This window comes from Leguminivora glycinivorella, chromosome 17, assembly GCF_023078275.1.
Source record: "Leguminivora glycinivorella isolate SPB_JAAS2020 chromosome 17, LegGlyc_1.1, whole genome shotgun sequence".
In the NCBI taxonomy this organism is placed as follows: Eukaryota; Metazoa; Arthropoda; class Insecta; order Lepidoptera; family Tortricidae; genus Leguminivora; species Leguminivora glycinivorella.
The window spans coordinates 1,823,799-1,843,132 of NC_062987.1; the positions used below are offsets into that span (position 1 = coordinate 1,823,799).

The 19,334-nt window shown below is 40.2% G+C and overlaps 3 protein-coding genes across 3 annotated transcripts; all 3 read left to right on the forward strand.

Moving 5' to 3' along the window:
- Window positions 1-5,181: 5,181 nt before the first annotated feature.
- Window positions 5,182-7,733, forward strand: LOC125235561. The gene is made up of 7 exons (XM_048142159.1): window positions 5,182-5,434; window positions 5,579-5,657; window positions 5,961-6,077; window positions 6,465-6,581; window positions 6,748-6,861; window positions 7,160-7,291; window positions 7,608-7,733. The coding sequence occupies exons 1-7, from the start codon at window positions 5,337-5,339 to the stop codon at window positions 7,731-7,733; spliced, it is 783 nt and encodes a 260-aa protein (XP_047998116.1). The 5' UTR covers window positions 5,182-5,336.
- A 4,556-nt stretch (window positions 7,734-12,289) lies between these two features.
- Window positions 12,290-13,424, forward strand: LOC125235562. Its single transcript, XM_048142160.1, has 2 exons — window positions 12,290-13,345; window positions 13,407-13,424. The coding sequence occupies exons 1-2, from the start codon at window positions 12,548-12,550 to the stop codon at window positions 13,422-13,424; spliced, it is 816 nt and encodes a 271-aa protein (XP_047998117.1). The 5' UTR covers window positions 12,290-12,547.
- On the forward strand, window positions 13,254-16,535 carry LOC125235563 (uncharacterized protein K02A2.6-like). Its single transcript, XM_048142161.1, has 3 exons — window positions 13,254-13,462; window positions 13,879-14,512; window positions 16,296-16,535. Exons 1-3 carry the CDS (start codon window positions 13,458-13,460, stop codon window positions 16,533-16,535), a joined length of 879 nt encoding a protein of 292 aa, XP_047998118.1. The 5' UTR covers window positions 13,254-13,457.
- Window positions 16,536-19,334: the final 2,799 nt, after the last annotated feature.

Sequence of the window (19,334 nt, forward strand, 5' to 3'; positions counted from 1 at the left end):
AAATATTTATATGAAAATGGTTAAGAACTGAGTGAGAATTAGAGTTTCTAGTTTAGTCTGCTAAATCTAACTGTGCAGCTTACAATAAACAACTTCTGAGTGGACATTGGTTTCCGAGAGAATTAAAATGTATGCAGGTCAAAATGAGCAGGTACAATTTCCTACGTTACCTGTCATTCTGGCAAACGTTAGACAGGTAAGTCTAAAAAATAATAAATAATACGTCTTTTTTGTTACTTAACACAGCAAAAGGGAATGTACAGGTTTCTAATGGGTTGGCAACGCGCACGTGACACTCCTTGAGTTGCAGGCGTCCATAGTTGACGGTGACCATGTGGCGGTGGTCCATGTGGCGGTGGTCCATCAGGCGGACCGTATGCTTGTTTGCCACCGACGTAGTATATATATATATATATATATATATATATATATATATATATATATATATATATATATATATATATCATGCCATGCATAAAAATATACTCATTAGTTCTTAATCTACAGTGGTTTAAAGTGAACTCCAAAATAAAGCATTTTCGTAAATTTTCTAAAAAATTCTTAGAGAAAGTGTAAGAAATGTTATAGTATACTAAATATTCGTAAACTACTCAATAAGCCCTTTTGATACCCTACACGGTATGATTTGATGAAAAATTTTTTTTTGTTTGTATGCAATTTTTAATTGGCGGGGTGGGGGGACGGGGACCACAAAACTGCTTAGCAACATTTGTTTATATGATGTCTGGGACCTATACAATATATATCAGAAGTCAGAATGAGGTGCGCTATTTTTGCAAACGAACATCCTCTTGGAGCCTGCTCTAGGAGAGGTTGAATCATTGTCACACGATTCACATGCTGGTCAAAGCCTCTCTAATGCGCCTTAGGACTATAGATGAATTTTAGTTACCTAATTTTATTATAATCTAGGTTTAATTTTGTTTAATTTATTATCATTCTAATTCTAATGTTATAATTATTATGTTGGTCGCAGAAATATATGAATTGAATAAACATCTGAGGGACACCAATAGTGAATGTACTGGTATGGTACTCCTATTGGCAGCGAACAAGCGAGTGGAATTACAGAATGCTCCCATGATATATGCACGGTATTACGTTTGATAAAATATGTCCGATATATTATAGGTATGATAATATTATGAATTTACTAAGGGTGCGGAAACCAACAAGCATGTTTTGAAGTTTTGAATAACGTGTCTGTGAAATTCTATAGCGGCTATAAGGTGAAGGTACAGTCACGGACTTCAATTGTTGATCCACTTCTAGCTCATTTCGTAATGACGTTTATTAAATTTAATGGCAGATGAGGTGACAATGCCTTTGCGCGTGCAAAAATGTATGAAATTATAAAAAAAGCGATATCAACAGAACTGTCAGTCTCACTTAGCTGTCATTAGTGTTATTTTTTTCTAATTTCATACATTCAGAACGCGCAAATGCATTGTCACCTCATCTGTAAATAATTTCACAAACGTCATTTCGGTCACTTAAAAAAGATAATTAATACAGAATACGAAATAAAAATTAAAAAGCGCTGCTGAAGCGCTGGTGGCCTAGCGGTAAGAGCGTGCGACTTTCGATCCGGAGGTCGCGGGTTCGAACCCGGCTCGTACCAATGAGTTTTTCCTCCGGCTCCGGCCTATCTCTTTTGAGAATACAGGCGTGAGTTTAAGCATGGATTAAATATAAGAAGATCATACCATCCCATACATTAAAATGCGACCGTCTAAGAACGCGCATACACTACACCACACATAGATGGCGCCACAAGAAAAATGTCTTGTAGCTTTCGATTATACTTGTAGATGGCGTTAAGTGTCACTAACGCCAATCTACAAATAATCGATGGCAACAAGGTACTTTTTGTGCCGCCACCTATGTGTGTTGTAGTGTATTCGGGTAAGCGTTTTCGGGCTACTAATATTCGACATTACAATTTTCGACTATTTGATAGGTAACCGTATGCGCGTTCTTAGGCGGTCGCATTTTAATGTATAATCTATGGGATGGTATGATCTTCTTATATGTTTCGCTTAACTTCAAACTTGGGTAAATCCATTCTGCTTTAAGGTTGAATATATAAAACATATAATATTGATCTGAAATATAAGCAATCTTAAAGCAGAATAGATTTACCCAGGTTTGAAGTAGTCCTATTTAGGTAATGGATTTCCATTGCAAGATAAAATATCGTACCTACTTATAAGTCTCATTCAATCTCATAGTAAGCACTAAAAAATGATGTTCATTTTTTATAACTGCTGAGTTCGACATTGGCAGAATATTTTAAGAGCGCTATGACAAAAAAAGGCGATATATTGTAAAATACACAATATTCATCGATAAAATTGTACACTTTACCCTGATTTCGGAGCTCTTATTGTGTACAATTTGATAAGCTCACTCTCATAAATGTGGTAAATTTAAGTTCCTAATATCTTGTACCTTAGGCCCATTAAACAATATTTATCATTTAATCCTTTTCAAATTGAGAAATTGAAAGTAAAACGAACTCAATTTTGTCTTGAGAATACATCGAAACAAGTGATCATTTCTCCGAAAATCTACATGTTATCGAAGTTATTTTAGTATATAAATAATCTGCACAATCTGCTTAAATTGCTGCTATCCATTAGTCGTTATAATATTTTATAATGATTTTTTGCCAATTTTTTGAAAACTAGCCCTCCCGTCGCTATATTACCGGTGACGAACGCCCGCGATTTCAGTGCCGCGTCGGAGCTCGTGAAGGTAAGACGTATGTCACTTTGCTCTCCGAGTTTTCATCGCAAACGACGAGAATATTTTATCGTTGTGTGGGTCGGACGCCTTGTTTATACACGGGCTAACCCCGCATTGTGTGTGTGTATACAGCGACCAACGAATTTGATCCTAGATCCGTAAGTATTTGCTTTTGTAATATTTTGTTATGTTTGAATGTTAAAGTATTAGAACATTTAGAACGTTGTGATGACAAATATGTTAAAATTACAATACGGTCTAAGACACAACAAGATGGTACTCGGGATCTGATGATGGAGACAGATGGTGGTCACCAGTACTAATGAACCGTATGACTAAACAACTTCGTGTTTAGACTCATTGGGTTCGTCTCAACAAGACCTTTGACAGGAGGTGGTACTCAGGGTCTGATGATGGAGCCAGATGGTGGTCACCAGTACCAATGAACCATATGACTAAACCGCTTCGTGTTTAGGCTCATTGGGTTCGTCTCAACAAGACCTTTTACAAGAGGTGGTACTCAGGGTCTGATGATGGAGCCAGATGGTGGTCACCAGTACCAATGAACCATATGACTAAACCGCTTCGTGTTTAGGCTCATTGGGTTCGTCTCAACAAGACCTTTGACAAGAGGTGGTACTCAGGGTCTGATGATGGAGCCAGATGGTGGTCACCAGTACCAATGAACCATATGACTAAACCGCTTCGTGTTTAGGCTCATTGGGTTCGTCTCAACAAGACCTTTGACAAGAGGTGGTACTCAGGGTCTGATGATGGAGCCAGATGGTGGTCACCAGTACCAATGAACCATATGACTAAACAACTTCGTGTTTAGGCTTATTGGGTTCGTCTCAACAAGACCTTTGACAAGAGGTGGTACTCAGGGTCTGATGATGGAGCCAGATGGTGGTCACCAGTACCAATGAACCATATGACTAAACCGCTTCGTGTTTAGGCTCATTGGGTTCGTCTCAACAAGACCTTTGACAAGAGGTGGTACTCAGGGTCTGATGATGGAGCCAGATGGTGGTCACCAGTACCAATGAACCATATGACTAAACCGCTTCGTGTTTAGGCTCATTGGGTTCGTCTCAACAAGACCTTTGACAAGAGGTGGTACTCAGGGTCTGATGATGGAGCCAGATGGTGGTCACCAGTACCAATGAACCATATGACTAAACAACTTCGTGTTTAGGCTTATTGGGTTCGTCTCAACAAGACCTTTGACAAGAGGTGGTACTCAGGGTCTGATGATGGAGCCAGATGGTGGTCACCAGTACCAATGAACCATATGACTAAACCGCTTCGTGTTTAGGCTCATTGGGTTCGTCTCAACAAGACCTTTGACAAGAGGTGGTACTCAGGGTCTGATGATGGAGCCAGATGGTGGTCACCAGTACCAATGAACCATATGACTAAACCGCTTCGTGTTTAGGCTCATTGGGTTCGTCTCAACAAGACCTTTGACAAGAGGTGGTACTCAGGGTCTGATGATGGAGCCAGGTGGTGGTCACCAGTACCAATGAACCATATGACTAAACAACTTCGTGTTTAGGCTCATTGGGTTCGTCTCAACAAGACCTTTGACAAGAGGTGGTACTCAGGGTCTGATGATGGAGCCAGATGGTGGTCACCAGTACCAATTTATTTATTATTTATTTATTTAAACTTTATTGCACAATATAACAAATAAAGTACAAATGGCGGACTTAATGCCTAATGACATTCTCTACCAGTCAACCAACAGGCTAAACAGAAAGAGTAGTGGGTGCAGGCTTTAAAAAAAAAAGGTAACTGAAAATGAAACATAAATGTAGCAAATAATACATATTGTCAATAATAAACTATACACACATATATATCTATAAAATTACATAAACTTACATATATATATATATATACATATATATACTACATATTTTATGTACCCAGTGCAAAGAATACTATGCCTACGATAAACCATATGATATATGAACCAATGAACCATATGACTAAACCGCTTCGTGTTTAGGCTCATTGGGTTCGTCTCAACAAGACCTTTGACAAGAGGTGGTACTCAGGGTCTGATGATGGAGCCAGATGGTGGTCACCAGTACCAATGAACCATATGACTAAACCGCTTCGTGTTTAGGCTCATTGGGTTCGTCTCAACAAGACCTTTGACAAGAGGTGGTACTCAGGGTCTTATGATGGAGCCAGATGGTGGTCACCAGTACCAATGAACCATATGACTAAACAACTTCGTGTTTAGGCTCATTGGGTTCGTCTCAACAAGACCTTTGACAAGAGGTGGTACTCAGGGTCTAATGATGGAGCCAGATGGTGGTCACCAGTACCAATGAACCATATGACTAAACCACTTCGTGTTTAGGCTCATTAGGTTCGTCTCAACAAGACCTTTGACAAGAAGTGGTACTCAGGGTCTGATGATGGAGCCAGATGGTGGTCACCGGTACCAGTGATCCATGTAACTAAACCACTTCGTGTTTTTTAATGTTACACACATATGCGAGTTGTTTTTTTATGTCACTAATTATTTTTATTGCAGTGTTACACTATTGCGAGATATGGCCAAAGTAAAAAACAGGTACCCTTGTCTCAGGAAACGTAAGAGACGGAATGAGATAGCCGTTCAAAAAGCACGAGAAGCTCTTGCTGCTCGCAGGTATTCATGTATTAAAAAACAGTAGGTACATAAATCAAACAATTTCATGATTTGATTTGTTCATTAAATGGTATTGCCAAGGTAGCTTTTAGTTTAGTTAATGTCGAGCTAGTCATAACATAATCATCATTTTAATTTTTTCAGAAAAGAGCTATCGAAATTACTTAACAATGATGCTTCTACTTCAGGGACTAACATGGAAAAAATCGGTACATTTGATAAAGTAAGATCAAAAACATCAATTATTGATGTTTATTACTAATTTTAATTCGTTAGTGAATCGTTTTCCTTGTTTCGTTAAGCGCTAAGAAAATATTTTCACTTTTTCGCTGCACCGCTCTCAAGAATACTTATTCCAGAATTGTCTATTAGCTATTAACATTGTCAGAATACAATAGGTAACTGTTTTCCTCTTGGCCAGCTCTGCTACTTATTTTCCACGCGCCTTCTGTTATGTCATAGGACTTATTTATAGTCTTTATTTAAGTACTGCGTTATACTTTATGATTTGACCGTTATTTTTCAGGAAGTTAATAAAGAAAACACCTATTTTGAGACCGGCAAGAATGATGGATTTGTTGAATCAAATGATGATTTTACGATACAAGTTGAAGGTTCTCCTGCTTCTTGTGACGAAAATAAGGTAAATCGTAATTTTTGACGCTGATTGTAATTTTTATCCGTAAGGTATTTTCCGCGTGCCTGCTGGTATGTTGTAATTGTAAGACTTATTTAAACCTTTACCAGGCCTACGTCACTCGCTCGCGGTCGCGCGTTAAGTACCTACACTTGAACAAGTAGTCAAGAGGCGCCACGCGCCCGCCTGTGTATATAGTCGCGTGGCATGTACCTACTATTCATCTGAGTTTTATTAGTATTAGTTAAATAAAGCGTAGGTATTTGTCGTTTTGCGGGCAAGTGAAGGATCTCTTACGTTAGTAACTTTTTAGTAATCTGTGCCTATACTTAAATACTGCGTCAACTGCGTTATTAATTGTTATTAACTTGTAACTTGACTATTATTTTTCAGGAAGCTAATAAAGAAAACATCTATTGTCAGATTGGCAGGAATGATGCATCTGTTGCAACCGATGAAGTTTTAACGATACAATTTGAAGGCTCTCCTGCTTCATGTGATGAAAATGAGGTGAATTGTTTTTTTCGACTAATTATAATTTTTATCCAAAATAGGCAGGTGTCCGGTGCTTTTCATCCCTTAGCTCAGTATAAACTCTTTACTAGTATTTTATACGTGCCTACTGCTACGTCATAAGATTTACTAAAATTCTGTGTTATAACTTATTCTTTTTCAGAAACTTAATAATGAAAACGCCTTTTGTGAGACCGGCATAAATATTGCATCTGATGAATCAAACGATGCGTATACAATACAGGTTGAAAATTCTGCTTCATGTGATGAAAATAAGGTTACATGTTATTTTTTTACAACATTAAAGTTAATATCAAATATCTGACGGCATATGTCCAAATAAATAACATTAGGATGTACTTAAGGTTGCGATTCACTTGTTCAGTCATTTATTTAACAAGAGTAAAATTAAGGCACTAGTTTCTCAGAGAAATTGATTGCATCGGATCTAACTAACTTTTCAATAAAGTTAGCGGAAATCATAAAAACAGGTTGTATGGTTTGCTCTAGAGCCTAAGTATGTCATTGTATAGCTTGGAGAGCGACACAAAATACTAGCAAGTTTTTTTTTACAGATAAACCCTGAAATTCAAGGGAGGAGGATAATCGATTTTCGTTTCTTCATGGAGCAGTTATACACCATAGATGAGCATAGTGAAAGATTTGGCTGTAGATTCAGTCACATTAAAATATTAAAAGAAAAACAGGCTGGTTTCTCGTCAACGTTTCACGCAAAATGTGCTATGTGTGGATCAATGTTTGCTATTAAAACATCGGATGACAGAGATACAGTTAACGTTAATTCATCCGCAGTTTCTGGAACTATCATGACTGGTATTGGCCTCTCCAATCTTAACGAACTTGCTGCATCTGTAGATTTGCCGACTATACCTTTCCGTTTATACAGTAAATGTCATGACATAGTTGAAGATATGTGGAAAAATACTGCAGAAGAAACTATGCAAAGAGCTGGACAAGAAGAAGCTGAAGCTGCAAAATTGCGTAACGATATTAATTCAGCAGGTGTTCCCAAAATTGCAGTACAAGCCGATGCATGTTGGAGCAAACGGTCGTATAAATCAAACTATTCCGCATTATCTGGAGTTGCGGCTATCATTGGAGAACGATCAGGAAAGGTTCTTCATATAGGCGTTCGCAATAAATATTGCGTGGTCTGTGCTAGGGCAAAAAAAAAAGGCGTTGTTCCCAGGGTACATAAATGCACAAAGAACCACTTTGGATCTTCCACAAGTATGGAACAGGCCATACTAGTCGAAGGTTTCAAACAATCAATAAAGGATAGGAACCTTATATATAAAACTCTGATAGCAGATGGGGATTCTAGCACATATAAAAATATTCTTGAGAGCAGACCGTATCCTGATGTTCCCATCCAAAAAATAGAATGTACTAACCATTTGCTGAGAAATTACAACGGGAAAAATTTAAAACTTTTGACAGACACCTCCATACCGCACTCTGAACGAAAGTTACTAAACGAAGATCGACAAAAAAGGTTGCGAAAAGCAATTCGTGCTGCCGTGAAGCACAGAAATGCGCAGGCCTCTACAGTCGACCAAAAAATACTAGATCTTCAGAAAGATATATTAAACAGCCCTCGACATATCTTCGGAGATCACAAAGAATGTGACAACTATTATTGTACTGACGAAAGAAAAAGGGAAAAAAATCTAATTCCTCAAATATCTACCCTATTTCTGAAACTCCAAAAAAATGCCGCACAACTTGCAAATAACTCACGAAGTTTATTACACTGTTCCACAAATAATCGAGCAGAGCAGTTCAATACGGCTGTCCAAAATCAAAACCTAGCAAGGGACATTTTTTGTCAAAATACGTTTTTTTAATCAATCAGCCTCAAATTTTGAGCTGCGTCTAATGCAAAAACACCTGTATTTCTATCTCAATTAGAATCAAAGTTACGGAACCCTCTAAACCTAGCAAGTGCATATCTTACATGCAAATATCAAAATCAAAATCCTAGTAAGTAACATTTTCAAGTCCAAAAACCTAGTAAGTGCATGCTATACTAGGTTTCTGAGTTTGTAAACGGAATATACTAGGTTTTTGAATATGGAATTGTCCCATACTAGGTTTTAAATTTAAAAAATTGCCGAAGGGTTGAACAAGGAATTCAAATATAACAATAAATAAAACATAGCAAGTCAGTAATGAGTGAAGTTTGAATTCAAACGGTCGCCGTTCCCGCGCCCCCGCCCGCGTTTGTTCCGTTCGGGATCCGAATTTAGGGAACGAGTTTCAACCTGAAGTTTCTAGTTTGTCGTACTTTGCGCTGCTGCGCGGACGCATGATGAATAAAAGTGATCGATGGAGTCGAATTTTAGCAGCTGCTTTTAGATAGTCATTATCATTATGTTCGTTGTTTTAGCCCGTGATATTATACTTATTTAATATTGTGTGTGGCGATCGCAAAAGTGTTTGTGGTGCTGAATTGTGGTTTTTTTATTTGTGATGTTTTAATGGGGCTTGGATCGAGGTATTAACATTCGGAATGCTTTTTAACATTATTTTTGCGATCTATTTTACGTAGGTACCTACTAAACCTACTTATATATATTTGACGATGGGAGCAACTTAAAATAGTTCTAACAATTATGCCTTTCCAATCTACCTAAAGGAATAACTGCCAGTAGTACCTAGTGCTTGTAACAGGTTGTTGATGTGCAATATATGGCGTGTGTTACATATGAAACTATCGTGTTAAAAAAAGGACACTCTAGTTGCAAAATTAGTGCCTTTAATGCCAGAAACAAGGCGTGATTTTTGGAGTCGATTGCCAATTAATGACCTTTCGGATGATCTTTAAACTGGAGGCGAATAGGCTACTAGATTCATATCTAATTTGGCGCAATAAATAATTGTCTTCTGTAATATTTTGGGTACCTATTAAATGTGTACGATGTTTACGTATTTTTAATTCAAAAATGTGAATAAATTTTTTTTGGCCACCGAAAACTCTGTCGGCCGTGTAGTGACCTCATAGAATTCATGTCAAATCAATCGCTGACATTACATAATACCTTTATGCCTCGTACTTAAATTGTCAGAAAGTGTTGTTTTCGCACTGAATTACTTCATTCACAGAAAATTTATAGATGACATGGCTGATGTTGTTTTTGCCTGAAATATTACGTAAACGTATTCTTAAAAATATATTTTTGCGGTTTATAAGCCATAATAAAATATAGTGATATTTTTTTTCCGTTAATTGGATAGTAAGTAATGCTATAAGACAAACTATAAAAAGGGTCAAGTAGCCTATTGTTTACCCGATGACTGATTTTGTTTTATGCATAAAATTTAATTAATTGTCTAATAATGTTGCCTTTTGTTATTATGATCCCATCAAACAAATATTATAATGTGATCAGACACGATACGACATTTTGATATTTGCTAGTCCCTTTTCGGTGAAGGAAAAAACGTGAGGAAACCGGACTAAGTCCAATAAGGCCTACTTACCCTTCGGGTTGGAAGGTAAGATGGCAGCCGCATTTGTAAAAACTAGTTCCTACGCCAAATCTTGCGATTAGTTGTCAAAGTGGACCTCAGGCTCTTATGAGCCGTGGCAAATGCCGTGGCAAATGCCGGGATAATGCGAAAATTAACCATTTAAAATACTTAGTAAGACCACTTGCTAGCTTTTTGTTTTGTAATTGACGAAACAATCTATTATTTTTTTGTAATTAATTGTTAGTAAGGCACATAAAAGTTCTAAATAGACACATACATTTAGTTTCAACAGTTTGTCTTGTAAAGCAAGTTATACTTCTTTATATAAAACCAAGTCTTGTGAGAAAAAGGTCTTTGGTACTAATTTTTTTTAACAAAATCTTTGTTTGCCTCTCCTGTAAAATTTCGGTAAATGCACTTGCTAGGCTTTGATTTTGGACAGCCGAATAGCATCGTAGCTAAACTAGTAGGAGGAAAACGCATCAACTTTTCGCTGAAGAACTCGTACGCGACACGATGTTATGCGGCTGTTGTAGCATTCAATACTGGGAAACCTCAGTATACATTTTATAAATCGGTGTGCAAAAAAAGTCCGAGTAAAACGCTAAAACGGCTAGAAGATGCAAGACATGCCAATAATATCCGTAGGTGTGGGAAGAAGGTTAATCGCGCTCGAAGGATCGTTAATTTCGGTCAAGAGGACTACGGCAAACAATGTCAGCGCCCTGATATGAGCCCAGAAGATTACGAACAAGGGAAAGCGTTATTCCTTAAGAATCTCAGTGACCAAGCAGCAAACCGGCATGATATAGAACGTGCGACAATATTACAGGCTGAAAGTGCTTTGTGGCTGGAGCTCCGTCGGTGCATTCTGACGGCATCTATATTTGCAAAGGTTTGCAAAAGAAGAGCCAATCAAAATTCAGCCCCATTGGTTAAAACTGTTCTTTATAGTTATAACTTAAATAACGTTGCCTCCATTAAGCACGGAAAGGACAATGAATCTACAGCACTGGAACAACTGAGCGCGCAGGAAAACATTTCTATAGAGAAATGTGGTTTATTCATTGATCCAGACCATTGTTATTTGGGAGCTTCACCTGACGGCTTGTTTAGCGATGGGCTTATTGAAGTCAAGTGTCCAATTTCTGCTTTTGGAATGGACTTTGACACAGCTGTCCGAACTAAAAAAGTCAGAGGGTTTAAATATAGTGCTTCTGCAGGCGTGACAATCAACCAAAATAATGACTGGTTCTACCAAATCCAGGGTCAGCTAAACATATCAAATAAAAATGTTTGCCTGCTTGCTATCTGGACTGGCTCAGATTACCCAGTGAAAGTAATAAAAATCAAAAAAGACGAACAATTTTGGGAGCGAAATATGTTGCCAAAACTCCAAGCTTTTTATGAAAAATGCGTGCTACCTGAAATCATTGATTCCAGAAAAGCTCGATCAATGCCCTTGCGCAATATTATTTTATAAACAAGCTTTGAAAATATATAAATAATAAAGCAATAAATGTGTAGTTTTACAAAATATAAATCTGGTTTTTCTCTGTCTTGCTTCTTTCTGAATACCACTTATCCGTTATATCTTTGAGACGAACCTAACGAGCCTAAACACTAAGTGGTTTGTTACATGGTTCACTGATACCAGTGACCACCATCTGGCTCCATCATCAGACCCTGTTGACCCTGAGTACCACCTCTTATCAAAGGTCTTGTTAAAACGAACCCAATGAGCCTAAACACGAAGTAGTTTAGTTACATGGTTCATTGGTGACCACCATCTGGCTCCATCATCAGACCCTGAGTACCACCTCTTGTCAAAGGTCTTGTTGAGACGAACCCAATGAGCCTAAACACGAAGCGGTTTAGTCATATGGTTCATTGGTACTGGTGACCACCATCTGGCTCCATCATCAGACCCTGAGTACCACCTCTTGTCAAAGGTCTTGTTGAGACGAACCCAATGAGCCTAAACACGAAGCGGTTTAGTCATATGGTTCATTGGTACTGGTGACCACCATCTGGCTCCATCATCAGACCCTGAGTACCACCTCTTGTCAAAGGTCTTGTTGAGACGAACCCAATGAGCCTAAACACGAAGTTGTTTAGTCATATGGTTCATTGGTACTGGTGACCACCATCTGGCTCCATCATCAGACCCTGAGTACCACCTCTTGTCAAAGGTCTTTGTGATATATGTGTACCAACTTATATGTATGTATGTGGGTACGCCTATATTACTTACTTATGTATAGATAGGGTAGTTATAACCATTCAGTCTCGAATTAAACCTCATACGAATCGCATCAAGTGTTTGTGTCCAATACCTAGATTCCAGCCCCCTGTATCCTGGACTTTATAGTGGCGACGAGACGATTAGAACCTACGGTCATTACGTGTGTTAGGTATTATAACTTCTTGTTGTGCGCGAGAGAACGATAACGCAAGTTTTTTTTTTTATGGGTGAGGCGGCGGCGCGAACAATGGCGGTCGGCAAGATACCGGAATTTAAAATTGGAACGGATAATTGGAGGCTGTACATAGACCGCTTAGAACAATATTTTTTAGTAAATGAAATTGAAACGACCTTGTATGTGCCAACGTTAATTACAGTGATGGGGGCTGAGTGCTACGAACTTTTAGTGAATTTGTGCACGCCCGATAAACCGTCAACCAAAACGTTCGCACAAGTGACGTCGATACTTGAAAAACATTTACAGCCTAAACCGAGCATCTTAGCTGAGCGTTTTAAGTTTAGACACAGGAAGCAAAGTGCGAACGAGTCCATTTCGGAATATGTGGCCGTGTTAAAGCGTATGTCGAAAGATTGTGATTTCGGTACTTGGCTAGAGGACAGCTTGCGTGATCAGCTGGTTTGCGGCCTGCAGAGTGAGACTATACGCCAGCGGTTATTTACAGAAGAATCGTTGGACTTTGCGAAAGCGTACAAATTGGCGGTCAGTATGGAGGCGGCGGAAAAAGACTCGGCTCTCGTGGAGGGTCGCACGGGACCGGCGAGTGGAGCGGGCACCGTGGAGTGCCAAGCGATGACCCCGCGCTGGGCGGGAGGCCAGGCGGGACAGCGCGCGGGCCGCGGGGCGCCTCGCGCGGGCCGGGGCGGCCGCGCTGGCGGCGGCGGCGGCGGCGGCGGCGGCGGCGGCCGGGGCAAGGCTCCGGCGCGCGGCGCCCAGCGGTGCGCGGCGTGCGGCGGCGCTCACGACAAGGCGGGATGCCAATTTGCACGTTACGTGTGCCGGGTATGCAATAGACAGGGGCATTTAAAGCGTATGTGCCCGAATATGGCGGAGCAATACGAAGTGCATGCCAACACTGTGATGAAGGACGATAATATGTTCAGTGAAGATAGTGATGAGGTAATTATTACAACTTTAAATCAGTTATCAGCTTTAGCATATAAACCGATTATTATAAAAGTGAACGTGCAAGGTTTAGATATAGATATGGAGTGCGATACGGGCAGCGCCGTTTCGTGTATAAGTGAGAAAATGTACATGGCAGTTTTTAATAAGTTAAAGATAGAAAAGTGTAACTTATACCTACGTTATTATACGGGTGAGTGGGTGCAACCGGTGGGTTTAATAAAACCATTCGTGCGTTTTAGGGGCGTAGAGAAACACTTAGATTTATTTGTTATACGAAACGGCAAAAGTATATTGCTCGGACGCCAATGGTTATATGAATTAGATATAATTAAGGGTTTGATTCCCGTGGCAGAGTACAGTGAAGTGAATAATGTCATAGATTATGATTTTAATTATAGCGCTTTCAGTTCCAGATTCTCTGAAGTGTTTGCGGACGGCCTGGGGCGGTTCAACGGTGGCAAGGTCAGCATCCACCTGCGCGCGGATGCCCGGCCCATGTTCCTGCGCGCGCGGCCGCTGGCGTACGCGCTGCGCGAGCCAGTGGAGCGCGCGCTGGACCAGCTGGTGCGCGACGGCGTGCTCACCCCCGTCGACCGCTCCGACTGGGCCACGCCTATCGTGCCGGTGGTAAAAAAAGACGGTAACATACGTATCTGCGCTGATTTTAAATTGACCTTGAACCGGGTTTTGGAGGTTGATCGTTACCCGCTACCTAGGGTGGAGGATTTATTGGCACGCCTGCACGGGGGAGAACGGTTTAGTAAGATTGATCTGTCGCAGGCCTACGCACAGTTTGAGCTGGATGAGTCAAAAAAATATACGGTAATAAATACGCACAAGGGTTTATTTATGTATAATCGCTTAGTATACGGTCTATCATCTAGCCCTGGAATATTCCAAAGACATTTGGAACAATTATTTTCTGACCTGCCGCACGTGGGCGTATTTTTAGATGATGTCATTATTACTGGTAGCAATACGAAAGCTCACGTAGACAACTTATATAAAGTATTTGAGCGATTGCAGGCGTACGGGTTGCGGGTAAGGAAAGATAAGTGTGCGTTCTTTGAGGAGTCGATTAATTATTTGGGTCATATGATTAGCAAGGAGGGCGTCCATACGTGCCCGGATAAGGTAAGGGCTATCGTAAATACGCCCGCACCTAGCAACGTGACAGAAGTTCGAGCGTTCATAGGCATGATAATGTATTACGCGAAGTTCATAAAAAACGTTAGTACAATACTTACACCATTGTATAATTTGTTAAAGGCTGGAGCTAAATTTGTTTGGAGCGCGAGTTGTGAAGAAGCGTTTATCAAGGTCAAACAAGTACTAACTTCGAGTGAAGTTTTGGTACACTATTCGGGTTCCCTGCCATTGGTTCTCACTTCAGACGCGTCAGGGGTGGGGATAGGTTGCGTGATATCGCACCTCACACCGGAGGGCGAACGGCCGATCGCTTACGCATCGCGTACGCTCACCCCAGCCGAGCGGGGATACGCACAGATTGATAGGGAAGCGCTAGCCTTAGTGTACGGTATTCGCAAATTTCATCAGTATTTGTACGGTCGTAAATTTATATTGAGGACAGATCACAAGCCACTCACGTATATTTTTGGCGATAAAGTAGGCATTCCGGTGATGGCGGCGTCCCGTTTACAACGCTGGGCTATTTTACTGTCAGGATACAACTATGAAATTGAATATGTACCATCGAATAAAAATTGTGCGGATGCGTTGTCTAGGCTTCCACAGGGGGTCCAAGACCAGAAACAAAAACAGGATGTGACTTACCTTAATTTTGTCGAAGATTTTTTGCCTGTTACTAACGAACAAGTTAAAACGGCCACGTCACGGGACTTAACATTAAGTAGGGTGTTATCGTATGTGCAGTCGGGCTGGCCGACATCGTGTCAAGACGAGGAGATAAAACCTTTCTTATTAAGGCGGCACGAGATGTATGTAGACCGAGGTTGTTTAATGTGGGGTTACCGGGTTGTGGTGCCAACAATTTTGAGGGAAACAGTTCTTAAGCAGCTGCACGTTAGTCATATGGGCATAGTCAAGACTAAGGCCTTAGCTCGTAGTTACGTTTGGTGGCCCAATATTGACGCCGATGTGGAGGCGCAGTGTAGGCAATGTGAGACGTGCGCCGCGGAGGCGCCTGCACCGGCGCACTCGCCTCCGAGTCCTTGGCCGTACTCGACCCACGTGTGGAGTAGACTACACGTAGATTTTCTGGGCCCTTTTAAGGGTAAAACGTTTTTAGTACTAATAGATTCGACTTCAAAGTGGCTGGAAATATTTGAAATGCTTAGGACGAACGCAGGAGCAGTAATTAAAGAACTAAGAGCAACTTTCGCGCGTTTTGGGTTGCCAAGACAATTAGTATCAGACCAGGGTCCGCCGTTTACCAGTAATGAATTTAAACACTTTCTTGACACGAATGGGATAAAACAGTCTTTTTCGCCAACGTATCATCCGGCGTCTAATGGGGCCGCGGAGAATGCAGTGAAATTATGTAAGCGCGCGATTAGCAAAGCTATTAGAGAACATATCGATATCGACGCGGCACTGCAGACATATCTCATGGCGTACAGAAATAGCATGCATAGTACTACGGGAGAGAGTCCGGCGATGCTTTTGCAGCGGCGGTCGTTACGTTCGCGTTTGGACTTGCTCCGCAGCGAGGGGGCGCTAGAAGAGCGAGTCAGGTCGGTTCAGCAGCGACAGGTCGAACATGCAGGTGGTACGCAACGTCATTTCCGGCCGGGTGATGAGGTCTGGGCTCGCGATTACACCAATAATGATAAGTGGGTTAAAGGTACGGTGCTGGGTGCCGAAGGTTCACGGAGATACACCTTGGATAGCGGTAGCGGTAAACCTATTCTTAGGCATATTGATCAGATCAGACGCAGATCTAGGTTATCGACTGTACCCTGCCCTGAGGAACTCAGCGAGACTAGAGAGCGGTCGTCAGGGAATGAGGACGGAGTCGCGCGCTCTAGCCAGCAGACGGAAGTGGGCGAGGAAAACGCACAACCGGGTCAAAACGAGGAAGTAACAAGGGCGGAAGCCAATGAGACAAGTGTTGCTAGTGTGCCTCCCCCACGTCCGTCTCCACCGCCACAGCGTCGATCCCCATTGAACCTCAGGCCTTTACCAAACAGAATTCGTAAACTGGAAATAGATTAATTTTTAGGAGAGAAGTATAGGTAAAAGTAAGGAAGGTTATTATAAGTGAGTAGATAATAGATACAAAATAGTTTAAAAACAAATAGTTGTTTCAAAAGAACTTCATGTTTATTATTGTTATAAATTACTGTAAGATTTAAAGATTAAGAAGGGAGGTGTGATATATGTGTACCAACTTATATGTATGTATGTGGGTACGCCTATATTACTTACTTATGTATAGATAGGGTAGTTATAACCATTCAGTCTCGAATTAAACCTCATACGAATCGCATCAAGTGTTTGTGTCCAATACCTAGATTCCAGCCCCCTGTATCCTGGACTTTATAGTCTTGTTGAGACGAACCCAATGAGCCTAACACGAAGCGGTTTAGTCATATGGTTCATTGGTACTGGTGACCACCACCTGGCTCCATCATCAGACCCTGAGTACCACCTCTTGTCAAAGGTCTTGTTGAGACGAACCCAATGAGCCTAAACACGAAGCGGTTTAGTCATATGGTTCATTGGTACTGGTGACCACCATCTGGCTCCATCATCAGACCCTGAGTACCACCTCTTGTCAAAGGTCTTGTTGAGACGAACCCAATAAGCCTAAACACGAAGTTGTTTAGTCATATGGTTCATTGGTACTGGTGACCACCATCTGGCTCCATCATCAGACCCTGAGTACCACCTCTTGTCAAAGGTCTTGTTGAGACGAACCCAATGAGCCTAAACACGAAGCGGTTTAGTCATATGGTTCATTGGTACTGGTGACCACCATCTGGCTCCATCATCAGACCCTGAGTACCACCTCTTGTCAAAGGTCTTGTTGAGACGAACCCAATGAGCCTAAACACGAAGCGGTTTAGTCATATGGTTCATTGGTACTGGTGACCACCATCTGGCTCCATCATCAGACCCTGAGTACCACCTTGATGTAATTAGAATTGTATTTGACTTATTTTATCATCATGTATTATTAATATATACTTTGCTCTAATACTTATAATAATACTTATCATATAACAAAATCAATTACTTGGGATGGGATCTACTTAAATATGATCATAGTTTATAATTATTACTAATTTTTAAATAAATTTTAACATAATTAATATTATTTTGCGCTATATTCTAGTATTTTCGTGCAAAATAATGTTTATTAGAAATCAAAAGTTTGTATCGAGATAGTAGATTGTGGTTGTTATCAAAATTCCATAGGAAGGATCAAGATTGTTTTGTCCATTATTGTAGTGCGAGCGAGTGGAAAGACGTGCTAGAAAGGGTCGGCATATTGGGCTCGCGCGGCGGGTAAAATACCTATTTTCGCCCGACGCCGAAATGTTATAACGCTCTTAATGTTCCATCTTGGATCAATAGACTGGCGGCCCAATTCGAACTTGAGATACTTGATATACTTATAAGATCTTGATACGATAATAGGTCAGACAGTTATTTAACTTAACCATGTCCTTAAAAGAGTAATTAAAATATTTCTTTATACACTTTCTAACAAAAAAAATATTGCCAACAATGTACAGTACAGACAAGTGTCAGAGTAATGACAGTTCATAAGTATTAGAATAGAGGATAAAGTGACATTTAGCGACAATCGCGCATTAAATAGCGTGAATTAGCAGTACCACTACTCAATACTAGGTGGCAACTGTGTCTCGTCTGCCAAAAATTTAATATTACAACAGTTTACAACTTATATGCAGAAAGAATTGAAAACAGAATACTGATTAATACTATTGTAATATTAGCTAAAAATTGGCGAGCATTAGACTTTTCGTTCGTCGCGACATCTATTGACAAGTAGCAGTACTAATAATTTACGCTAGTTGACGCGTGATTGTCGCTAGATGTCACTTAACTATGCCTATACAAATAACCCGCATTTACGGATGTATGGAATTACAACTCTTCCCTTACTTAATCCTCTATGGTATTAGCGATGTGAGTAATGTCAATTACGAAGTGCACGCAGTGCATTCAATGTGCGGATTTAGGAAAATTTATTTTGGAGTTAACTTAAAATAAATATGAGGTGGTAACACACTGTATAATTTAGTTAACTTATCATCATACTTAGAATGAAATTTGTTATTTTTTGTGTTGATAGCTACCGGCAGTAACCAGTGTTGAATTGTTTCTTTTAAAAAAACCGGTCAAGAGTGTGTCGGGCTACGCTCAGTGTAAGGTTCCGTAGTTTTCCGTATTTTTCTCAAAACTCCTGAACCTATCAAGTTCAAAACAATTTTCCTAGAAAGTATTTATAAAATTCTACTTTTGTGATTTTTTTCATATTTTTTAAACATATGGTTCAAAAGTTAGAGGGGGGGGACGCACTTTTTTTCCTTTAGGAGCGATTATTTCCGAAAATATTAATACTATCAAAAAACGATCTTAGTAAACCCTTATTCATCTATCTATCATTTATCTATCTATCTGTCTATCTATCAGCCCCCACTTTACATGTAGGGGGGGTACCCTAATAAAACATTTTTTTTATTTTTTATTTTTGCACTTTGTTGGCGTGATTGACATACATTAGGGTGTTTCATTTTTCCAAAATTTTGATTTATCTTTGACTTCGCTTTTCTTCTTGGTTCTACACCTATACAGAGCCCATATACCAAAAATCAGGGAAATCGGACAATGTTTAGAGGTCGCGCTCTGT

Bases quoted from the DNA above. Each gene is read 5' to 3' on its own strand.
- LOC125235563 (XM_048142161.1), top strand. The intron at 14,513-16,295 runs GTAAGGAAAGAT...AGTGGGTTAAAG, and splicing joins TGCAGGCGTACGGGTTGCGG to GTACGGTGCTGGGTGCCGAA.
- LOC125235562 (XM_048142160.1), top strand. From the start codon at position 12,548: ATGGGTGAGGCGGCGGCGCGAACAATGGCGGTCGGCAAGATACCGGAA.
- LOC125235561 (XM_048142159.1), top strand. From the start codon at position 5,337: ATGGCCAAAGTAAAAAACAGGTACCCTTGTCTCAGGAAACGTAAGAGA. The intron at 6,582-6,747 runs GTGAATTGTTTT...ATTCTTTTTCAG, and splicing joins CTTCATGTGATGAAAATGAG to AAACTTAATAATGAAAACGC. The intron at 7,292-7,607 runs GCTGGTTTCTCG...TTAATTCAGCAG, and splicing joins AAATATTAAAAGAAAAACAG to GTGTTCCCAAAATTGCAGTA.